General features: G+C 38.3%; 1 protein-coding gene across 2 annotated transcripts in view; it reads left to right on the top strand.

Annotated features, from left to right (window-relative positions):
• Positions 1 to 25,281, top strand: part of nphp4 (nephronophthisis 4) — a 143,783-nt gene that overhangs the window by 21,777 nt on the left and 96,725 nt on the right. For both annotated transcript variants that reach the window (XM_088403771.1, XM_088403778.1), the window contains exons 3-7: positions 220 to 380; positions 782 to 846; positions 7,444 to 7,593; positions 12,375 to 12,511; positions 24,557 to 24,741. In XM_088403771.1, the coding sequence (XP_088259897.1) occupies positions 220 to 380; positions 782 to 846; positions 7,444 to 7,593; positions 12,375 to 12,511; positions 24,557 to 24,741 (698 nt within the window). The remainder of the gene's footprint in view (positions 1 to 219; positions 381 to 781; positions 847 to 7,443; positions 7,594 to 12,374; positions 12,512 to 24,556; positions 24,742 to 25,281) is intronic.

Below are 25,281 nucleotides of genomic sequence, written 5' to 3' on the forward strand. Positions count from 1 at the left end.
AATCTTTCGTTAATTATGATTAAAATTGTAAAAATAAAATACAAATAAATATCATATAAATATAATATCTTAATATCTGGCAGGCAGTTAGTTAGTTCAGTCCTCGAATATTTCCCCTATCTTTCACTGCGTATTGTAATGTTTTTCTCTTGATCAAATCATTTTCTATTCCGAGCAAGTCCCATTTTTGATTGATACCAACATTTTCCTCCCCTTCAGATCCTGTACTTCCATACGTCTCTGCGGTTGCCCAGCAACGTGTTGGTTTTGGAGCTGGTGGCTTTGTCGACGAGGTCGGACGGTTCGCAGCAGGCCCTGGGGCAAGGCTTCACACTTTTGGATCTTTTCTCCAACAAGACAGAGCCTCAAGGGGACAGAAGGTGATGAGCCTAGCTTAGCGATCCGCAGCAGCGAGAGGTTAATGTTTTTGTCAGAAGGTGATAGTAAGACGGTAATGTTGTTATTGTCAGGGTGTCGGCTTGAATTTTCTCCTGTAATTCCATTCCGTCTTGTCCGTACTTAAATCTTTGCTGTACAATGTCACGGGGCTGGGGAATATGGCTAAAAAGTTCCGTTTCAATTTTCTTCAGTCGTTCTGGCTGTTACGATTTTAATCTAACGATTCTAATTGAAGTAATATACTCAACAAATTTTACGTTTTCAAATCTTTGATCTTCAAAGTGACAAATTGAATGAATTTGATTTATTGCTCAGCCCTACAATGTCATACAAATAGGACGCCAAATAGTTTTTTTTGTGTGTTTTTGCTTTCAACCTCCAGACTGAATCTTCTTCATGGGTCACCAAGAGTTCTTCTCCATCCATTGCTGAAGGATGTTGTTGACTGTAAGTGTCTTTCAAGAGTTTCTGTAAATTCTGAAAATGTTTAAAAGGGATTTGAAGCCAGGAGTCTACAAACAAGAATTTATTTGTATTTTAAAGGAGGAATCAAAAATTGTCTTTACAACAGTATGTTCTATACATGTGTAGAAAAAAAACAAAACAAAACTGATGATTAGCTTTTGGTGGGGCTGCACGATTATGGCCAAAATAATAATCACGATTATTTTGGTTAGTATTGAAATCTTGATGAGTCATCATGTTAGGTCAAACATGTCTTTTGTATTCTCTTTTTTAAACAAGCAGTACATAAATAAGGTTTCGAGATGTTGTACTTGCAAATAATAATCATAATAAACTAAAATACATACATGAATAAATAATAATTTAAAAAATTTACCCTCCTAGATATGGCAAAAATTTGACACACAGCAACACAGCTAAATTACTTGCGGAGTGGAAACCAACAAAAAAATAAGCCTTCTTAGAACCAAGCACATTATTTACTTTTAAGCAAATTTGAATCAATTAGCAGTCAAAATGTCATTCGGATCAGATTTTTCTTAATAAGTCTCAATTGACAGCAAGCTCTGTATATATTAGGAATCAGGCGAGAAACTCAATGCCATTTCACACTGCTAAATAATACATTTGGGTGAGTAGACGCTTTTGTCATGCAAACATGTGCCAAACAACGCCCCCTGGTGTTTGGATTGACAAATTGCTTAATTTGGCTTGCCTTTATAAAAGTGCTTGACTTTTTAAATGTTAATGTTGCCGAAGATGAACTTAATTAATCGTGGCAGCCAATACCGTGATCGCGATTACAATCCGATCAATCGTGCAGTTTTTGTTATGTTTGTTTTATTGACAATACAGTCGCTCAGTACTCAGATAATTACCAACCATGCACATCAAGAAAACAATAGTCACTGTATACGTTTTCATATTTTCCCCCTGACAAAATACCGCTTAAACCTCTAAGCCAATCAGCTTTCGTTCGGAGCAAGACTGCTCGTTTGAAAGATTATGTCAACATTGTAGTCTCGTGTAAATACGAAATCCTTTTGGGGTTTCCCCTTAATCTCATAGTTGTTTAAAGACACTATGTTAAAAGTCAGACTATAAATTACAAAAGAGTGTAGCGCTTTGCAGTATGAATAAGAATGTGCTCAGTGAGAGCACAGGGTTGCTGTCTTGGCTATCATGTCCCATGAATATTAGAAAGGCCTCTTTCAAACGGACTCTTACACGAGTTGAATTATTAACCGCGCCTCGTTGTTTAGTCAAATGTTGCGCTTCTGTTTCGGGCGGCACACAGCTTGCTGCCACTCTTGGACTTTTAGCCCTTTTATGGCCACGACTTCTATCTCCATCGGTGTCACAGAGCGACGCCGTGTCTTGATGTGAAACTTTTTGAAAGTGGAATTGATGGGAGTGAGGCAAGAACTCTTAAGAGGTCATTTTTGCTGCTGGATGAGAGACGTATGTTTTCTTTCAGTGGTCATTGATGTCCTGCGTATAAGATTTATGATGACAACGTATGACTTGGAATTTCCACTTTATTCACTTTCCCTGACACGACTTTGCCGCTATAAACTTTTTTGATCATGTTGAGCAATCATTTAGTTTGCTGGTAATTTGTCCGAATCAAACACAAATCAATGTCTTTAAAGAGGATTTTATTTCCCTCCGGATTCTCATTGAACTAAAATGGCGGACTAGAAAATGACGTGGTTTAGAGTCCAAAAAAAAAGCGGTAATCGAATGTAACGGGTTGCTTTTGAATGGGTGTAACTCCTGTGCTCTAATACATAGAGTACCGATACACTTAGTTAAATTTGAGCAATAGCCTGGCTGCCTATCCCTTTAAATCAGTGCTTCTCAAATAATGGGGCGGGACCCCTGGGGGGGGCGTGAGGTGATGCCAGGAAAAAGGCTTTGTTTTTATCATGTGGAATGTAACTGCAATAAAGTCATAATTTTCATCATTTTCTTTTACTTTCAGGCACTTTGGTGCACTTGCTTCTTTTTTTTTTTCGTTTTAGACTAAGCTATAACCCGTATAAACGTTATAAAAATAATTAACAATTGTTGAAAGTTGATTTATATTGGTAATGTTAAAAAGGATACATGTGTCGGTAGACTTAAACTATTTTCATCAAATGATCCCAGGAAAAAGGCTTTGTTTTTAATAATGTGGAATGTAACTGCAATAAAGTCATAATTTTCATCATTTTCTTTTACTTTCAGGCACTTTGGTGCACTTGCTTCTTTTTTTTCCGTTTTAGACTAAGCTATAACCAGTATAAACATGATAAAAATAATTAACAATTGTTGAAAGTTGATTTATATTGGTAATGTTAAAAAGGATACATGTGTCGGTAGACTTAAACTATTTTCATCAAATGATCCCAGGAAAAAGGCTTTGTTTTTATCATGTGGAATGTAACTGCAATAAAGTCATAATTTTCATCATTTTCTTTTACTTTCAGGCACTTTGGTGCACTTGCTTCTTTTTTTCCGTTTTAGACTAAGCTATAACCTGTATAAACATGATAAAAGTAATTAACAGTTGTTGAAAGTTGATTTATAGTGTTAATGTTAAAAAGGATACATGTGTCGGTATACTGAAACAATTTTCATCAATAGTAATTTTATTTATATTCAGTGCATTAACTGGGGGGGGGGGGTGAACAGTTTTCTCTTTTCTAGGGGGGGGCTGGCAAAATGTAGTTGAGAAACACTGCTTTAAATGATCACACAAATCATAACGATAGCCCTGGAAGTACATCAGTATACCATTCCAGATGTTTTCACACTTGAATCTGAGATCCTTTTTGTAATCATCTCAATTACTTTCTTCTTTCCCACTCAACCTTCTCCCGAAAACCACTGCTACTATTTGTCTGATGCTGAGCCATTTTGATTATTTTTTTTATGTTTTGCATTTGTACCTCAGATTCCCTTTCGTTTTCACATCTTGTGCCAAGCTGCTGCTCAGATGACTCTGAGGCATCACATTCTGTTCATTGCAGCTGTAAGGAGTCTTTTTTTTGGGGGGGGTCTAGTTTTCTAATCTATGCACACAGCACCAGGCAGGTACTCCAGGATGATGCATAATGAATAACAAGAAATAAATGATGAAAAAGTTGTTGGCAACTGGGCACTAGCTGTGCCAAGAAAGTTCTATTTGATACGTCTCTTCTTGTAGCTCCTTTCCCGTACTTTTTGCATTTTGAGTGAGTTTTTTTTTTTTTTTTTTAAACTGAAAGCGGCTTTCATCACCGGATTGTTTGTGAAACGGAAATGATGTTGTAACCTAAGAGATTTCTCTAAGCCATTTTCCTCTTTTGCCTCCAAACGTTTTTGCGGTGGCTGAGCTGCAGGAGAGAGTGAAAAGAAAGAGGTCTCGGGGTATGAAAGCACAAAGATGTTTTGTAATCCACCACTTTCTGATTAATTAATCTTGAAACAAAATTTTATTGCACCTAAAAACAACAACTTGTGAATCAGTGTCAGGTGAATTTCCCAGATGTTATACTCTATTTGAAAATAATGTCTTATTTTAGGAGTCATATTTTCTAACCAAATACTTCTTTAAACATGCATTTAGTTCTGTCAAATTTGGAAATAGAATATTTTCACTTGGATTATGCACTCATTCAATGCCAGAGACGTATTTTTACGTTTTTGGACTCATAAACAAAACATGAAAATATGTCCCTCGCATAAGAATAAATGAATGAGTTTATGATGTTTAGGGTTGGTTTATTCTCATTTTATATTTACTGGATATGTTTTTGATAAATAATCTGGCGTAGTATTAGTGGTGATTAGAAAGGGCCCAACGAAATGCATTTTTTTAGGTCCAATTTTTGACAGAAAATACTGATTTGTTTAGCATTTGTTTCCTTGAAATGGATTCCAATAGGTGTCAATGATGTGCAGATTTTCACTATTTGCGGCTTGGGCTTGCACCAGTTCCCCAGCAGGAGAGCAGGGATCAACAGTAAACACTTTAAATTGCTGAAAAAAACTCTTTTGCGTTCACAAAATGCATTGCATGTCGCAATTAATTCAGTCATAAGAACATTAATTCTCTCCATATGTGTTTGTGTTGCTCGTAGTTGAATGGATGTCATACCCGCCTCATTTATGCTTAATTTGCGTGATGACACCCAGGTCAATTCTTTGCGCAACTGCATTGCTTGTAAAGATGAAGATTTGCTTTAGTTTTGAACGAGAGCTTGGCAGATTGAGCTTAACAAATTTCATGTTTCATATTTAAGGATGCAATGTTAAGGTATGGACTTAAGTGTAATAAATAACGAAACTTACTTTTATAGAGCTGCTGCAAATGGTATGAGTACACAAAGGTAAAAACTTCGTAATCGAGTAAAAGTAATCGGCAAATTTCATTGGCCACTCGATTAATCGGTCTGGCCCTCGCGGTTACTAATGTATCTCTCGCTCCTGAGTTTCTGGGCTACATTCTTTTGTCCAGGCATTCCAGTGAGGACATCTCCTTTGCGTTTTCTCTGTCTCCTTCATTTCCGAAGCATGCGCGTTTGTGTTACATGTTAATTGAGCCATGATTTGATCTAACTGAGCCCGTTGCTTGACTGGCAATCGGTCTAAGGTTGTAAACAGCACCAGGATAGGCTTCATTGACCCGCAATCCAATTAGGTCAAACCGCAACGAAAATCCATAAATGTGTTCGAGAGTTGACGAATCAGTAATTGACCGATTTTTCCACTCGGTATTGCAGCTACACACTAATTGATGCCTCCATCCACTTGCATATTGAAATGCGCGGCAAAATTGTACCAGTAAACCATGATGTAGATTTTCATTGATGGATCAGATTTTGGTGTGTTAAAAATGATCCTTCAGCATGTCAATTCCAAAGTCATTACTCGATTAATACATGACTGCAGTACATGAGCTGATGCAATTTTGAACGATCATCCGAGATCGTGACAAGCGAGTCTTGAACATTTATTGTCTTCCTACTGCTACGCGTATGTCTAAATGGATATTACAACCGCACTTCATTCCAGCAATTTTTGACGAGAGAGGAATTAAAACCCTGACAATTTTATGGTTGCCTCAGCCTATGGGAGGACACGCAACATGTCGTATTGATTTGTCATTGATGCTGCTGAAAGTGCAATCATTAACCTCGCCAGAGTGAAACATCGCCGCGCCGTCGAGGCTTGAAGGAAGCCACCAAAGCGCCATTTGCTCACCTCGCAGATGGTCTGTGTTCTAAGTTGATGGCCGGGATCGTTGCGAGTCGCGTGCGGTTGGGTGACCTGCGTGAAAGATGAAAACATGATGCTCATCACTCACACCGCAGGCCCATATGTGCCGCAGAGGCCTTTCCGTACGAGCATATTTTCCAATTTGAATGCTGTCATTTCGGTAAAGACCTGGAAAATGATGCTGGCGATGTAAGGGAATATTGCAGTGAGGTTGCCGACAGCCAAATGGAATGTTGAAAAATGAAAACATTTGCGTGTTGGATGTCATGTTGTCGGGAGATTCACACCTGAAAATATTACAGACGCATCATGGAGAATTTTTTCTTGGGCGTATTCAAGATTATACGATCGTTGAGCATAATACACTTCGACTGCCGGTAATTACTTTAATTTTTTTGTAGAATGAGAAAACATTTCGGTTTGGCACCGAAAGAGGAAGGTGACACAAAAGGTGAACAGCTCATCTTTTATTTATTTTTTTTATATTTATAATCAGGGTTGATTATACATGGTGGCTTAAAGGTGTAAATTAAAGATCCAAAGAACTAAACACACAAAAATAATTCCAAGCAAAATCGCAAAAACATATCGCAAAATATAAAGCACAAACTGAAGACATTAAATAAAAAAAGAACCAAAACACAAATCAAAAATCATACACAAAAAAGACAAAATAATCACTGAAAAATTCCAAAAACACCTCTCTAAAGATGAAACATTGGCAAACTCAAAAACCGCAAACAAAAAACAAACACACAAACAAAAGAAATTGAATTGCAAACAAAATGCACAAACACTACAAAATACACACAAATTAAAAATTGCAAACAAAAAAGACCATCATAAACAAAAACATTACAAAAGACAACACAACTGCGACTGTGTTTAGTCATTCATTTTTTTGCAGTCTGTGATTTGTCATTTTTTTGTTTTTTGCAATCATTTCTCTACTGTACTTTGCTTTTATGTGTCATCTTTGGGTTTTTGATTGTATTTGTTGGCGATTATTATCTTTTTTGTGATTTTTTTTTTTACTATGCAACTGCATTTTTTGTTGTTGCTCTTTTTGCTTGCAATTACCTTTGTTTATTTATTTGATTTTATCTTTTGCACTTCAGGGCCTCTGTATGTAAATGTGGATTTGTTCAATCCAACCATTTTTCATGTGAACCACAGAATGAGTCCCTAACTGACGTATGCTTAGCTACTCATATTAATCGTATTACAGTGATTAATCAAACAATAAATACAACTAAACGCTCAGCTTTATGTTTGTCTTCGGAAAATGTATAAACGGCAACCGTTTAAAGTGCATCCCAAACGCTGTTTTGGCAGACAGTGATCGTCTGAAAGCTGTTGATGAGATGCATTTGGAATGTGTGCTGAAAGGACACCCAGCACTGGCTCCCGTCATGCACCTCCTTCCAGAGAATGTCCTCGTGTCAAGCAATGAGAACATTCCTGGGCTTGCAGCTTCTCCAACAGGTATTTATCATATAGAGCCCATTCAACAAGTGTGTGTGTATTTTTCATATATATATATATATATATATATATATATATATATATATATATATATATATATATATATATATATATATATATTTTTTTTTTCTCATATAAATATATATATATATTTTTTTTATATATTTTTCTCATATATATATTTTTTTTTTCTCATATAAATATATATATATATTTTTTATATATTTTTATATATATATATATTTATATATTTTTCTCATATATATATATTTTTCTCATATAAATATATATATATTTTTTTATATATTTTTATATATATATATATATATATATATATATATATATTTATATATTTTTCTCATATATATATATATATATATATATATATATATATATATATATATATATATATATATATATATATATATATATATATATATATCCCAAGCCACAATCACGAGAATGGTTGACCGCTGAGCAATCAGAATTTACAAGAAAACTGGAAAAAAAAAACCTCATGCACTATATTGAAGAGCTCTATCATCCACGAACATGAGAGTCTGTGCATGTGTGATTGCCTGCAGTGATGGAATCCTCCAATAGCACACGCATGGTCAACTGCGCTGAAAAAAGTGCTGTCATTCTATGGTAGGCCTACTACAGGTGAGGGCATATTATTTTCATATACTGTGGTACCTTGAAGGGTGACCTCAATCTATTCTATGTTTGCTGGAGTCTTTGGAATGATTCCAATCGTAGTGCTAAACTGTCACTAGCATAAAACTTTCTTCACCAGCATGAAATCCTCATAAAATATAACTTAAAATTTTGCCTGCACTTTTTAAGTTCGGATACATTTTGGACTATAAGCCGCTACTTTTTTCTCACGCTCGAGTCAAGTGTGGCTTTTCTGCAGTTTTTTTCTTAGCCACCAGAGGGCACTCTCTTTGTCTACAAAGGGAGACAGAAGAACGCTATTTAAAGTTTTGTTTTTGAGTTGCTATTTTACCCACCGCTAGGGGACACTCTCCACTCGTGAACGCAAATACAGATGTTGTTGTGTTGGTGTTATGTTGGAAATATGTTTTCTGCAAGCTCTTGTTTCTGAACGTCCAGGCATCTTCAGTCTGTGTTGATATCATGATTCTGCTGTATCCAGGTAGTTTGACAAGGCCATTTTTAATAAGGACACAAATTTGTCAAACTTCCATGTAACGTCTTTCTGCTTAACTCATTCAATGCCAGGGACGTACTTTCACTTTTTTTTTTTTTTTAAGCGTTCGGACATTAAATCCCAGACACCGAAGTATTAAATCGATATTTAAGTATCATTCATTAAGGACATTAATTTCCAGATGCTTAAGTATTAAATCGATACTTAAGTATAGTACATTAAGGACATTAATTTCCAGATACTTAAGTACTGTACATTAAGGACATTAATTTACCGAGACTTACATAGTCAATTGATACTTATGCGATGCGCTGCGTTTGTTGACCACTCATACAGTAGGATATCTCGAACGTCACTAGAAATACTAGTTTATCTCACCGTCCCCGAGCACATTGAAGGGAGAGTGTGGAAACGTTATTATTAGAAATCAGGAGTGCTAAGTCACCCCAAGTTTGCATGGGGTATGAATTTTCATACATTGTCACATGGTGAATGCATTGAGCTGTTTAGCACTCCAAGATAGCATTTAGCATGACTAAAAGTAAAAACAAAGACAGCAGTCACCAGATGGACTAGCAATTACATTCATTATTTTAAAAAAATCCTGGTTTTAAACAAGAAAAAGCTAAATTTATGATCTTGAATTCAACATTCTTTTCTTAACACTTTTGTATTTTCTTTGCTCCACAACTTTTTTTTTAAACTTATTTTTTAAACAAAAAATACGAATATATCAGCGACCCTAGCGATTATAAGCAGCTATAGAAAATGGCTATACGGATATCTATTATAAGCCTTTTTTACTTTCTTAAAATGGACTTTTTGACTTGCGAATAAACTGCAGCAATAAAAACATCTAGTCTTCATAGCAAACCTAACAAAATGACACACATACATTCAATAATTTGATGCTGTGTGAAATGAGGTCTACTGAGGTGCACTGACAGCTTGCTCTATACTATGACATCACGCACATGATGGCGCTTCAAATCTGAACTGCATTTTTAACGTCCTCTCTATCCAAATTGTGGTCTAACTTCTAATTCTCGGCGCGACCTCAGGGGTACCAAAGTACTACCGTTTTCCCAACGACCGCTCCGCCGCAGTGCGCCGTGCTGTCAAACGCTCGCAAGTGCAAAACAAACACAGAAATGAGTGATGGTTTTCATTTGGCTAAAGAGAAACACAGTAGAATCACACCCTCTCAGCCACAACAAGATCAAGCCCGCGATTGTAATCTCTTCAGGAGCGGTAAATGTAACCGCGGAGCATTTGATTGCAGCTGTTGTCTGGAGTGCGCGGCGTTTTGAAGGCGGTGTGAATATCAAGCCATTGGGGTCTTAAAAGGCAGCTTAGCCCCCCCCCCCAACTCGCAGAGCCAGAACATGACAAGGATTAGCCTGTTACCGCACCTTCCGCAAACTCCCAATGATTGCAGCTCGGCGCTGCCATACTTCATCGCGTTCCCTCTGAGCAACTCGCATCCCGAGTTCTTTAGACTTTTCAACTTCTGATTGGAAAAAAAAAAAAAAAAAAAAGTTGCCAAAGAGGCTGGAGGTACAAACTGTCAAAAATATGTGCGCAACAGCGCCTGAAGTCCGTTTCTTTTTCTTACTCGACATCTTTGAGCCTGTTCTTTACGGCGTTATATTTGTGCCACAATTACGAGCTCGCGGAAAAACATTTTGAGCGTTGAAAAAAAAATGAGCGAGCGAAAACAGATTTTGAGCGCAGAAAAAAAGTTCTTGAAAAGAAGTTTCTCGCTCAAAATTCCTTTTTGCTCGCTCGCAATAGCATCTCGCTCTCGCTCGCGATACTCCTCCCTCCCTCGCTCAACATCGCGTTTGCTCAACGTCGAGCTCTCGCTCGCTCGAGTCGTCCTCTGCGCTCGCTCGGTTCTGCTCACGCGTTACGTTTGTGCCACAAAACCAGCCAATCAGAGCTTGTAAAAGCACATTGATTGACAGCTTGGTATGCAATGAGATTGCTTGTGATGTTCACCCGGAACAAGCAAACGAGGGTGCGTCACATCGACGTGGGCGGGAGGAGGTGGGCTTATATTATTAAAGTACAAAAACTAACAAGGTATCTGTCAAACGATACAATACAGTAATAATAATAATATTAAAAGTAATTCAACTAAAAAAGTCAACTTTTGTTTGACCGATTTTTTTTTAAAGGGACATAATCAGCCGTCCAATGAATCGGTCGGGCCTTTTTTGCAGTCATTTTGAACTAAAAGAGTCTAACGTTGTCAAAGCAGCTGTGTTAGCCTTAAATGGCTGAATACAAACAACTAAAATGTCAACTTTTTTTCAAGGTTAAAACAGCGAAGTTTGACCGATTTTTTTTAAAGGGAGATAATCAGCCGTCCGATGAATCGGTCGGGCCTTTTTTGCAGTCATTTTGAACTAAAACAGTCTAACATTGTCAAAGCAGCTGTGTTAGCCCTAAATGGCTGAATACAAACAACTAAAATGTCAACTTTTTTTCAAGGTTAAAACAGCGAAGTTTGACCGATTTTTTTTAAAGGGACATAATCAGCCGTCCGATTAATCGGTCGAGCCTTTTTTTGCAGTCATCTTGAACTAAAACAGTTTAACGTTGTAAAAGCAGCTGTGTTAGCCTTAAATGGCTGAATACAAACAACTAAAATGTCAACTTTTTTTCAAGGTTAAAACAGCGAAGTTTGACCGATTTTTTTTAAAGGGACATAATCAGCCGTCCGATGAATCGGTCGGGCCTTTTTTGCAGTCATTTTGAACTAAAACAGTCTAACGTTGTCAAAGCAGCTGTGTTAGCCCTAAATGGCTGATTAAAAACAACTAAAATGTCAACTTTTTTTCAAGGTTAAAACAGCGAAGTTTGACCGATTTTTTTTAAAGGGACATAATCAGCCGTCCGATGAATCGGTCGGGCCTTTTTTGCAGTCATTTTGAACTAAAACAGTCTGACGTTGTCAAAGCAGCTGTGTTAGCCCTAAATGGCTGAATACAAACAACTAAAATGTCAACTTTTTTTCAAGGTTAAAACAGCGAAGTTTGACCGATTTTTTTTAAAGGGACATAATCAGCCGTCCGATGAATCGGTCGGGCCTTTTTTGCAGTCATTTTGAACTAAAAGAGTCTAACGTTGTCAAAGCAGCTGTGTTAGCCTTAAATGGCTGAATACAAACAACTAAAATGTCAACTTTTTTTCAAGGTTAAAACAGCGAAGAGAATTTTATTGAAGCATCTCTCGGGTCCATCTAAGTGAAGCTGCCATGACCCAGCGTGTGTTTGTGGAAGCAAACACCAAGCGCGCACAAGCAAATGTTCCGCTTAGTTTCTTCGATAGTGTTCACGCATAAGTTGCACTGGCGTGCCCGTTTCACCGAATCATGTCTTTTCTCCTCTCGTTCTCCGCTTCGGCACAGCGCAAGCCGAGCTGTGTCAGGGCAACATTTCTAGGAATAAATGAATCATAATTTCCATATATACGTAACTTCCAGTTTATTTCATGGTTTTGTAGCCGCCCGCGACGAAGCCGAAACGCTCCGGGAAACAAAAGAAGGAAATCCCGGAGATGCAAATGGCATACTTTGATGCTAAGTTTTCGCTGTCAACAGGGGATGCACTTTTGAAACCTATGCTGCTCAAGATGCTGCCCTTCACCCTGAGCAGACTGACAATCTGCCTACAGCCATCCCTGGAGGCCTTTGAGAGTCAGCTGCTGCAGCTCATCAATGCCGACTGCCAGAACACGGTAAAGCCTTTCCGCGTGACACGCTTGGCCTTTTTACGCCTTTCTCCAGCCAGCTTGGTGGTAAAGTGGGAAAATTCACCTTTCAAATGATCTTTCGGCTTGTATTTTATGATTCATTTTCATGACAAAAAAAGGGACCTCTATGAAGGTATTACCGTAATACCCCACACACTTATTTTTTGTCAAAAATCGCCCCATGAATACTGACTTCCATTCAGATTCATCTGTCAGCCAAACAAGCCGAGTTTTGACCCACAGATGCACATTTTTTTATTGGCTGCATTCTTACGTGCGATAATTACCGTAAAGGTACGAAAAAGAGACCTCAGAAATGCAAGGCTACATAAATGCATAACTATCATCACAATGAGATTTTGTTCCTCATTTACTCAAATGTGAGTAAAATTGTATTTTTTCTCTATGCATTGTAACTCAAAAAAAATCATATTACTTTGTTTATAAGCGGTTGGGATAATGAATGAGTGGATGGATGTTTTAAAGAAATCTTGATTTGATTTGAAAATAGTAATAGTTGTAGTAACTTACCTCATTCAGTCCCACAGACATATATTTATATTTTTTAAGAGTCCAGACATTCCCCCCCCCGCCCCCTTTTTGCTTTTACTATTACTAAAACTATTTTAGTACTTAATCAATTACTAGTAGTACTCAAAGCAAAGTGCACGGGTAATCAATTCATCTAGTACTAAAGTAATTGACGATTTTAGCGAATTAAGTACTAATTTAATCGATTACCTTAGGTACTCACGTACTAAAGTAATCCATTTAGGGTGAAGTAACTGAAGTGAAAATAATTACCATTACTTTAGTACTTCATTACTTAAAGTAATCGATTACTTAGTTCATATGAGTTTATATATACAGTATCTCATTTATCTTTCAAGACACCCAGTGATAAATTCCTTCTTTTGTTCCGCATATTTAAAAATGAAAGACGCATATTTAAAAATTTAAAGTGTGCTCATGTGATACCCGTGCACATTCTGTATACACTGACAATGTTTTTGAGTCACATCGGCCAATTTAAAGATTAGCGTCATAGCCTTGACACACCTATAACAAGGATTATTTCCTCTGCTTCAGAATGTTTCTTTATCTCAGTCTTTATTCATGCAATCTGCAAACACAATTCGTTTTTTTTTTTTTCATACAGCTGCCAGTGCACATTACTCCACAATGAAATGTGACTTACGGTAATGTATTCTCTCCTTGTTGAGGTCCAAAGCAACCGGATACTTAATCATATCTGACATGTGCAAAAGTTGCCTTGCTATTCTTGTATGACTGCAGATTTGAGCATACATGTTAATGTTATTTTGCATACAAATGTACATTTTGGTTAGCGTTCTTCCGGTCATCTATTTATCGGGCTTAGAAGCACTGCCCCCATGCCACGTATTCAAATGAATGAGAAAAAAAAATAAATGGTTCCAAAAGCTTTTTCAATGAGAAAATCAAAGTGGAAGCTGCAGAGAGATAAGGAATGATGAAACAAGCCAGGACAATACTTCTTTCCGTTACAGTTTCAGATACCGTTGTTACAGTTGATAGCCGGCGGTATTTTTTGCATATGGGATATAGGAGTTTCTATATTTGCTGTGTTTTTTTTTTGTTTTAAAAAAAAGATCATGAGTTAATTAAAAAAAAAATCATACCATCAGGTCTCGGATAAGACTGTAAGAAAAAAAAAAGGCTTCACACAATTTGAAAATTGCACCTCAAATTTAGTCAATGATTCATATAACTGCTCTGCAAAAGAAAAAAAAAATTGTGTCTATGTTTTTTCTTTATTTTTTTATTTTTTGGGTGCGAACGTGACCTGAAAATTTTTTCATCTGGAATTACATAGACCACACACATTGTCTCCATCTTGGAAGTGGATTAACAATTATTGCTCACACAACTAATAGAAATACACTCACTTAACCCTTGTAGCATCATGTAACAAATTATGGAAATTCCTGTGATTTTTTTTTGTTTTTTTTTTTATATCATAAAAGAATCAATGGGGAAAAAGAAATCTCTAGCAGATGATTAAAACGTTTAAAATTTCAAAATGCAACGATTCTGACATTTCCGTGTGATTGCTGCTGGATGTGGGACAGTTTGTGTACAAAAATAATAATCGTCCAAATTTTGGACCATTTAAAACCATTAAAACTACAATTTTTTAGATGCATTTTAATAGGATTTATTGCATTGATTTTCCTGCGATTTTTGCAACATGGCGGGACAGTTTGTGTCCAAAAATAATAATTGTCCAAATTTTGGACCATCTAAAAACCATTAAAATTACAATTTTTTAGATGCATTTTAATAGGATTTATTGCGTTGATTTTCCTGCGATTTTTGCAACATTGCGGAACAGTTTGTGTACAAAAATAATAACTGTCCAAATTTTGGACTATATGAAACCATCAAAATTAAAAATTTTTTAGATGCATTTTAATAGGATTTATTGCATTGATTTTCCTGCGATTTTTTTTTAAAACCATTAAAATTACAATTTTTTAGATGCATTTTAATAGGATTTATTGCATTGATTTTCCTGCGATTTTTGCAACATTGCGGGACAGTTTGTGTCCAAAAATAATAATTGTCCAAATTTTGGACTATATGAAACCATTAAAATTAAAAAAATTTTAGATGCATTTTAATAGGATTATTGCATTGATTTTCCAGCTATTTTTATGCAACATTGCATTGAGCATTAGTCAAACTATATCAGCAAACAGAAAAGTCTTTGTTGACATGTGTTTCACCTCAAGACAGGAGGTGGCGGTAGAGAGTAGTTCATGAGTGTCATCATCACGGCACGATACCATTTTTCAAACCATGAATAGTCATGAATAACTTTAATTACTACGCCTTCAAAAGCATTTACACAATTAGGAAAGAAAATGCAATTTGTATAGTTTGTAAAGTGTATGGACAATGCTTAAAAGATGCACCTATTATTTCAATTCTGTACCAATGGATACAATGACACGAATAATCTTTCTGGTGTTCCGTATTTCTCTTCCATTTTGTGCCTTGTGCTTTGAAGGACGTCACAAAGTGTGTGCCCTGCCTTTTTCATTTTTTACCCGAGCGCTGTGACATCACTCGCACATCTCTGAAAGGTGTTAATATGCGTAGAAGTCACATTGATAGCAGCTTTTAATTAAATTGTGTATGACTGTGCATGTGTGAAAGACAAATAGGTGCGGATAGAGAAAGGAAAAAGTGTGTGTGTGAGTGTGCGTGTGACCTTTTGAAGTGTGACTCCCACTGGATTGTCATCAAGCTGTCTTTGAAGTGATGCTGACGCTTTAACTGCCACCTCCCTTATATTTTAGTTGCGGGAGTGAATGTTAGGATATTTTTGACTGTAAATTTTAGAAGCCAAAAAAAAGGAGGAGTAAATAAAGCGGATAAATATACAGCGCGGCGTCAGATGAATCCTTGATGCATGTCTGTTTTTTACCCAACACACTGGCTTCTTAGAACACATTTCTAGCATGCATCATACAGCCAGTGTCCTAGATTTTGTTCATTTGACGACTTCCGCATTTACTCTTTGAATTTGTAACGTCTTTTAATGAGCGCGCGGCTAATTTGCTCTGTACTCTTGAACCCCCGCAAACGCTCGCTGACCCGTTTTAAGAAAGTAACATTCATCTGCTCTGCAGCCCGAGCGTTTTTGACCCCGCCGTAGCAGAGGCTACATCATCAACCCTAAACGCTCTGTTCCTATAGTTCCGCCCACGCCTCCGATAAAGCCCATTACTCTTGATAGAAAGGCTGGAGATCTTGTCAGAAATTAAGTAACATCTTGGCTCATGATCAAACGGGGGGAGCGAGAAGAGAAGACGACGAAGAGAGGGGAGTGAGTTGCAGACGAGGACCGGTGCCTCGCCGGAGGCAGAACAAAACGCCAGAGGCTGATTTAATGAATGTAGAAAGACTGCCAACAAAGCTCCAGGAACTCTTCGTTTGTCCTAAAATAGGAAAAACTCCCTCAAAGTAGGACTACCCCTGCAGATGTGCAGCTTCTATAAAAGGGGAAAAGGAGAATTTCAGATAATAGGAGGCATTTTCATTGTACCTGGCTCAGAATAAAAAACTCTGTAATAGCGAGGCATTCGGTTTTTGGAACAACCTGCCACTCTGTAGGACAAATTTCAATGGCACAGAACAGGGGTTTATAAAACGCAGGATCATAAGGTTCACCTTCAGAACCTAAAATGCGTGGACTCTCTGGAGGCTTCCTCTCTCTGCCACATTCACGAAAAATATTTGAACATAGGACTGGGCAATATGGCCCCAAAATGAAATTGCAATTTCTTTCAGTTGTTTTGGACAGTTACGATTTGAAGTCAGCAGGCCTAATAGGCAACGATAATGTTTAATGATTTTAAATGGCTTTTAACATAAAAGTATTCATAGCTTGCGCAAACAATAGCTATTCGTATATTTTTGCATAACTTAGTAGTTATTGTAACCTTGCCTTGTAAACCACCCTGTGGGCTACCACTTTTATATAACCTCATTTTCACAAATTAGCAAATTTTCAAATCTTCCATTGGGTAGCTTCTGAGTATCACATGAGTAGCCCGCACACCTGTTCTACAAATAGTGTACAAGCGATAGAACATTGTGATTTTCGAGGAATTTTACTCACGATTAGGCATATATGACATGCATTACATATTACACTTGATTTAAATATTTACTACAGCGTAATTATTTTGAGAAGTCAATAACATGATCTGGGTCTTCACGTAAACTGGTAAGCCTTTCGTGTTACAGTCGGCCCCCGGTTTACGAACACCCTCTTATACGAACAATTCGACTTACGAGCGTGGACCACGGAGATTTTTGTCCCCCACTTACGAACAAACCTTTCGTCTTACGAACAATCGGACATGCCGGCCATTGTGAACGCAAATATATTTTCGCTTAGTTGCGTCAACAAAATCAGTAGTTGACGCTTGTGACAGTAACGTGAACGCTATTGCTCTTACAACGTCACGGTCACTGTCTCAGTCACGGTGTCAGTCACGGAGTCAGTCACGGGGATGCCAATATGCTATTGGTCGATTAAGGTCACCCGGTCTCACTCACGGAGATGCTATTGGCCGGCGTCACGTCAATCACAGAAATGCCGATATGCTATTGGCCGAACGCCTTTATCTAGCTTGATGGCACAGCTGGTCGGGATGGAAGGAAGGAGAGAAAATGACTGAAAAACGGAAGGAAGGAATGTTGTGAAGACTTTGCAAACTTTATCTGTTAGACATAGCTTCTAAAATTGCTAGTAGCGGTAAAGGAAGAAGTAAGAGGATGATATGTTTTAGCAACTCCGTGACTGACACCGTGACTGTAACAGTGACTGTGACATTGTAAGAGCAATAGCATATCAACGTAACTGTGTTAACTTTGCGGGTTGGTCTCTGCTCCCCTCTGCCTCCACCCAGCTCAAGTCTCGTCGCTCCAAAGGTAAATATCATTTTTCCTTTGTATATGTCGTTTAATTTATCTGTACAGTAGGTTATGTTACTCATTTTTAATATGTGTATAAAGTCGTGATGTTATTACCTAAGGTTTTTGCACGCGTTGCACGCATTCACGAATTAACATAGGTTTGGATTGCCCGTCATACGAGCAGTTCGAGTTACGAGCGTAGCCGCTGAACGGATTAAGTTCGTAACCCGGGGGCCCACTGTACTCAGTACCAAAGAAGTAGCTCTCAGTTTCAAAAAGGTTGGTGACCCCTGCTATAGATCGTCAAAAATAATAGAGGTTCAAAATGGCACCACGTGCTCATTCTTAAATGCTTGAAAATGGGATTTATTTGATGGCAAAGTTTGACCGTATGTCCATTCACACCCAGGGGTTAAAAGGTCAGGGCAAGATGGACCATTTTTCACAAATAAACCTCCCGATGTATGGGGATTTTTTTTTCTCATAAAGTCTGCAAAATAATAAAAAAAACAACCCAAAACAATGTTTCATCGATAGCAACGGTCTTAATATTCTCAAACACAATAAGCCCGCATGTTGCTCGGAAGAAAAAACAAAATACAGTATCTGCAGCAAGGCATTGACATACTTGTGCATGTACTGGATCTGAGGTCATATTTCTGGTTCTGATTCATGGAAGCGTTTCAGCAGTCGGGCAAAAGTGATTTACTAGAACCGCTGCAGCAGTTGAAATGTGTTAAGGAGTAGGGAGGTGGGAGGACGAGAGCAGCATGCTAATGATGTTGCCACTGTTTCTCGCAATGGATGACTCACGCTCGACATGGGGGCGCCAACATCCACAGTGTGGGTAGCAACACATACGTGTGTGCATGTACACCGGCGTACATGCCGGAGGTCAGTCAATGGCTGTATGCTTGGGAAAAACAACAACAACAAAAATCGGGATTGTATCTGTGTTACTTTGAATGAAACTGATGAAGATCCCTTATTTTTTTTCCCCTAAAAAAATCAAACCGTTAGAACTTTCATGTATGGTACAGTTCCTGTGTAGTATGGGTTAAAAATAATGATAATAATGATGATTATCCTCATATTAACTGAGTATAATCTTCAATTTTGTTGGTTGGAATAAAAGCATAATCATCAATAAAAAGCATGGCCTGAATTGCACTTACGAGTTAGGACATCGGAAAAAGAACGGCAGACAAAAACTCGGCAAATGGATCCAATGTAATGGGAGATAATTTTGATGGCAGATGATTTGGATCTTCGGAAAGAAGGGGGAACATAATATTGCTGGCTTGATAACAAGACAAGTTGTAATTATGTATGAGTCACAGCTTCATTTACATTTTTAGGGCGGTTTATTATTGATTTCAGCTAAACATAGACACACTGTCTTCTTCTTCTCCAAATGCGCTTCTTTTCCTCCTGAATTTTCTACAATGTGTAAAGTCGATGCACCAACAACTAGTATTGGAGCCTTTAGATCAGGGGTTGACAACCTTTATCATTCAGAAAGCCATTTTGGCTCAGTTTCCACAGATAAAACAACACTGGGAGCCAGAAACACTTTATTACATCTGAAATGAAGCTGTGGCATTCTTACGAGAATTATGGTAATGGGGTGAGTGGGAGGGTGTAAGCGGTTGGAATCCGTTCGGAGGAGTTGCTTCCAGCAGCTTTTGTTAGCCAAGGTTGGACCACATTATTTTCATTAAAAGAAACAAGCAGACCGAACCAACGTCTGAATCCATCCGTGTTCACAGTTGTATTAAGATCAGATTTAATCTGTGTCAAGAGTTCTTCACACATTCCAGTTTGTATTGTTTACCTACCTGTGTTATCGTATTTTGAAATATCGACATTTCATCTGGAAGGCCGCTCTGTATTTCTTGTTTACGTTCTCCGTTCCTCAGCTTATAGCGGTGTTCGTGGTTACCAAGGTTGTTACCTCCTTGGTTTCAAGAAAATAACTTCTGTTAAAAATTCTTCAAGCACTTTAGTTTGAAACCATCAGTTATAGCTGACTTTGAAAATGTGGGATTTTAATCCGGAAGGCCGCACTATATTTTTGTTTCCTGTTTTTACCTTACCGAAACCGATTGGCTGTCTCGCGTTTCTTGTCCCATGGCACCAAGTATGTCCTATAGATGTCGCCCTATCACCCAATCACACAAACTTCATTGACTGCAATTCAAATGCGTCGCTTGTTACGCCGTCCATGTCGCCGATCTTAACTTAGCATTATTTATTTTCCCAAACCACGGCGAGACGCATATTTCAAACCCCTGCCTTAGATCGTGGTGGGCCATCTTTGATGATTGCAAGAGCCACAAAAGTTTTATGGGATTCTGCGCTTGAGAGAAAAAATCCTTGGGTCCCTTTCTGCAATGTTTGAGCTGCATTACAAACAGGACAACTTAAAAAAACAAAACATTCCACTGAGTCCTCAGGGCCTCATCAATTTATCTGTCAGGGTTGCTTTTGATACTGACAAGCTGCCAACAGCATCCTCGTTGCACCTGCTTGATTCACCTCTACCTGTTTTCCTCATTTTCCAACAGAAATTTTATGTTTTAGCAGAGTCGAATTTCCCTTCACAGTGTCTACACAAAGACGACTCATCTAATTAAACACAAAACACCCCCACTATAAACTATCTCTAATGCACTTGTTTACTTGTTAACAAAACAAACCGCCTCAAAACGTCTACACATTTGTACCGTTCCGCTTGGCTTTTTTTTTTTTTTTCTTTCTAATGATACAAACAGTACTTAGTCACATCAGCCCCAAAGAACTTTTTCACTTTTTCCGCCTGGGTTGTCAAGATTTCAGCTTGAACACTAAAGGGACTGCATTGATTGGCTCCATAGCTACTGACAGAAGGAGGGTGAGCATTAATATCACCAAAGCGAAAGACAACAAACTCGTGCATGTGAGCAGATGCAAGCGTGTGACACCTGTGTGCGTGTCACTCTGAAAAGCTCCGCTTGTTTGACGCTTGAAATGGAGTACAATTTAACTCAAGGGGCTGTGGGTCCATTTCATTGTTCCCTTTAAGCTTCTTAGCTGTAAAATATTCATATTTCCGGCAAGGGAGGAAGAATTCCGTAACGGTTGAAGCTAGAGAGCGTCAGGAGAGAGAAGAAAGGCGAACCTGATGAAGGGTGGAAGAAAAGTGGTGAAATAAATGAGGAAGTAAAAAGGATGGGGATTGGAGGGGGAGTATGAAAAGGAACACAAATGTTTTAATTGATGTTTTCCTCTTAACTACTTTGAATATTGCTTTCATACTAAAACACTTCCATGGCTGTTCTGTTATAAGGAAGGGAAGCAACATTTCCTCTCATCTTTCCTCTCATAGACTAGAAAGCCACTATTCCAATTATAATCCAGATGTCACTGGCAGCGCGCTTGTATGGCGTTAAATATGCCACCCTTTTTTCGAAACTGCATTTTACTGCAATATATGTCTATTTATCAGCATCTTATAGGTCCCGCGCTTTCATTATACTCTGCAGCTTTCCGCTTTACAGCAGACCAAAATGAATAAGTAACATGATTTAAGTCTGAAATTCACGTGGCTTATCATTTATTCACTGTACATGCAATAGCGTCTGAAAGGCAGAGACCTGCAATGTGAGGGCATTGGATTTGGTGTCATTGGGACGGATTCAACATTCGTTACTCAAATGCGCTTTGACGGCATCGCTGCATTTCCAGGTTTAAGGCGCCAGCTTCAGTTTATATTGGTCAGCCCATACATACACCATCACTAATGGTTGTGGGCTTAACCATTGTGTGGCGTTAGTACTTATTTATGTTACTCAGCCAATGTTCATGGGTCTGATAGACCCTCTAGAGTTTTTGGTTTTCAAAGCAACATACAGGCATTGCCTTCTCTCGAGACATCATTGCACCATATGGCACAATATGTTTTCTGTAATCTGTATTGTGTATCTGTATTTGTCTGTACTTGGTACACGCAGCATCCACTTCAACCCGTGAGCCTGGAAGGGGGCTCCTCCCACCTGTGGTCCCTTCTGAAGGTTTCTGATTTTCCCCAAATTGAGGTTTTTGAGTTTTTCCCTTCCCCTTCTACAAGCTTTGACAAGGAATGCTGTTGTGTACCGAAAATATGTCTCTGTATGACTTATTTATTTCAAAAGAAGTCTCAACATGAAATCTTTTCACCTGTGAAACCCTTTGAGACTTCGATGATTCAGGGCTATACAGATAAAATTTGATTGCTAGATTGATTGATTTACATTTCTGTTAAGATACTCAACATGTTTACTTATTGTATAAATATGGGTGCTGCCATTGCAAGATTGACTTCCATTCTTCAGTTACACTTGCATGTAGGTAACGGTTGTGTTTTAAGTGTGGAAACACTGCCATCCGATGGTCACAGTTAACACTCAATGAAATCAGAGCATGTTCAGATGAGCCGTTGTTGTGTTGAAATACAGTCTATGCTATACTCTCCTCTCAGCAACCATCTTAGCTCTGACACTTGGCGTAGGTGAAAAACATTAATTGGATGGCGCCTACCCTAAGTGATCCAGCTGGAAGACGGTTACGTAACACCCTCAATGCCAAATGAAAGCTGCCATGGTTTAAACAGACCATACATATACTGTGTAGCGCTGAGCTGGTGAGTCACCGCATCATATAAGAAAATGAAAAGACAACTCTGACAAAGCGCACCGCGGTGGCCCTGTAGACAAGGCCTGCTGGGTATTCATTATGAAACCTTGGTATATCCGTTTTGATTGCCTGAAACACTCCCACTGCCACAGAACTTGAGAAAAGAGGTGCTAATGGAAGAAGTCAAACGAAGGCATCAGTTTAGGTTACGATTGAAGGACCAAATCAACAGAATAATATTCTACACTTAATCGTTGCTTACTAGCGTGACGATGAGTCGCGATAACAAGATATGGGTAGTTAGTTAGGAGTGCTGGAGTGGATCTGTAAGTTTCAAGAAAACAATCAGTGTTTATATCTATGTTTAGGTTTTACAGTAATAAGTGGAGTGCCGTTGCTTCTGAAAGAGACACAGGAGGACAAAGCAGATTTGAAATGCTAATTCAATTGACAAGATGTGGGTGGACGTGGAGAAGTCTGGAGCAGCAAGAGGGACAGGAAGAGCTAATGGCAAGAAATAGAGGATACAGGTAGAGTGTAGGAGTAGAAGATGTGTCGAGAGGGAACAGATTGAAGTGTGGAGAAGTAGAAGGTGAGGAGAACTCAGTGTGGCTCTGCGCTCCGGGTTGAAAGGTGACAGTCTGTGAAAATCTTTTTGGGAAGAGGGGAGGTTCAGTCCGGGTCTCTGCTCGCACCTGTCCACATGACATCTCTCGTCTTATGTTAGCCATTTTGTCTTGGTGGAATTCACTCGCGCTGCTGTGTATACACACGCAATTTTATTTCGAATTTGCGGGGTCGAGCTCAAATAATGTGTACTGCTGTTGAGATGTGAATATTTATGCAACAGTTCCAGTTTTTCTAACATCAGGTGTATTCTTAGATAAAAAATAGACGCTCTCTGGGATTTCGTAGTGCTTTTCCAACCAAAGTTCTCATGCCGAAGAGCGGAGAATGTTGGTGGTTGTTGGTGAAGATCACGCTTTTGATCTCGTCAGGGTTTTTTCAAGGTCGATAACGCTCACTAAAATGATGGCAGAGCTTGCCAAACAGTTTTGTTTTTTCCTGTTCTTGTGAAAAGAGCAGTACAGGCGACCTCTGATGACATTTTGCCGATCACTGGCGCCTCTTTGGTGAAATTTGGTGACCTTGAACTCACACTGACGAGATCAACAGTCGCTAACCCTCAAGAGCTTTAAAGCCACTATCCCAGCGAGATGCAAAACATCTGCGATTGTTGACAAAGGGAATGAAGATGCATTCTCGTCAGGGATTTGCTGGGGTTCGGTCAAGATCGCAGTTGTTCCTCAGTGGGTTAAGGTCATAAGACTTTTTGAATCTGTCTGGACATGTTCATATAAGAATCAGTGAAGACTTTTTGGAGGTCATAAGAACCTGTTAAGAGCAATCGTGATGTGGAACGAAACCTAACAAGATTAAAAGAGCTTCTAACTTCGCAAACTTTCCATACACCCTTTTCCACTGAGCCATATTTTCCACTGTTCTTTTCAAAGATTTTCTATGATTGTGGCAGCAAAAAGTTATACATTTGTGTCAGGTTTGAGTAACTTAGGGTCATAAGGGAGCTGGAGCCTAACACAGTTGACTGGGTGAGCAAAAACGCATGTATGGTTGATGAAACCTTTATGCCAGCTACAGTTTCACCTTGGAAAATATCATTTCTAGTTTCGTCATTTCCTGGAGAAGCTCACCAGTGTCCCTGAACAAATTATGATTGACATTTGAGGATACGCTGTAAATTGTACAGAGAACATGTTGCGCATTGACATTATGTTCTTATACAGGAAGTTTTACAGTTATAATCATACTATTCCATTGCATGAACATCCTCACATGAGAAGTTGCATGACACGTTATGTATCTGTCATCTGATATATTTCTCAGCAACAGCCAAGCCAAGAGTGTTCGCTGAAGACAGTTGTCATCCAGGAACGAAGGCTTCATGTTGGGATCCACAATGGCTGGTGTTTCATTGAAAAACCTCAAATAATGGTGCTGGAACCCCTATCCTCAGGGGTCAAAGGGCGAGTTGACGGAATTTACAAACAGAGCAATCTGTCCAAGGACAGGTAAGCAAGACTTTGATCTAACATGACAACGGATGTTTGTTTAGCATTTTTATTATTGTACACAATAGATGCAATAGTTAATCAAGTACCCTGATCCCCAAATATAAGATGCACTTTTTTCCCAAAAGTATGGGTGCGTCCTATAAACGGTAATTTAAAAGTGATGAACGTTACATTGGTGAGGCGTTCACTGACCACTCACAATGTGGGGAATCTGAAACACTAAACACGCACCAAATATACAACTTATGAATACTGCATGAACACAAGAAAATATAAAGAATTTACAAAGATGAGATTTCATCTGTTTTTTTTTGTTTTTACATTCTTGCCTGCGTTTGTGCGTCTTAAACACGGTAACATAGAAAATACAGGAATTTGACTCCAAATTTAAGAGTGCGTCTTATACACAGGTGCATCTTAGATTTGGGAAATTACGGTAATTAACACCTATGGATTATCAAATTTTCTAATTAAACACTTAGATACTTTTTTCATTTGAAATTCGCAACTACTCCAAAGAACAGTACATTTTCTGCT

Source organism: Hippichthys cyanospilos, chromosome 2 (assembly GCF_059441005.1).
Source record: "Hippichthys cyanospilos isolate Australia breed blue-spotted pipefish chromosome 2, RoL_Hcya_1.0, whole genome shotgun sequence".
Lineage (NCBI taxonomy): Eukaryota > Metazoa > Chordata > Actinopteri > Syngnathiformes > Syngnathidae > Hippichthys > Hippichthys cyanospilos.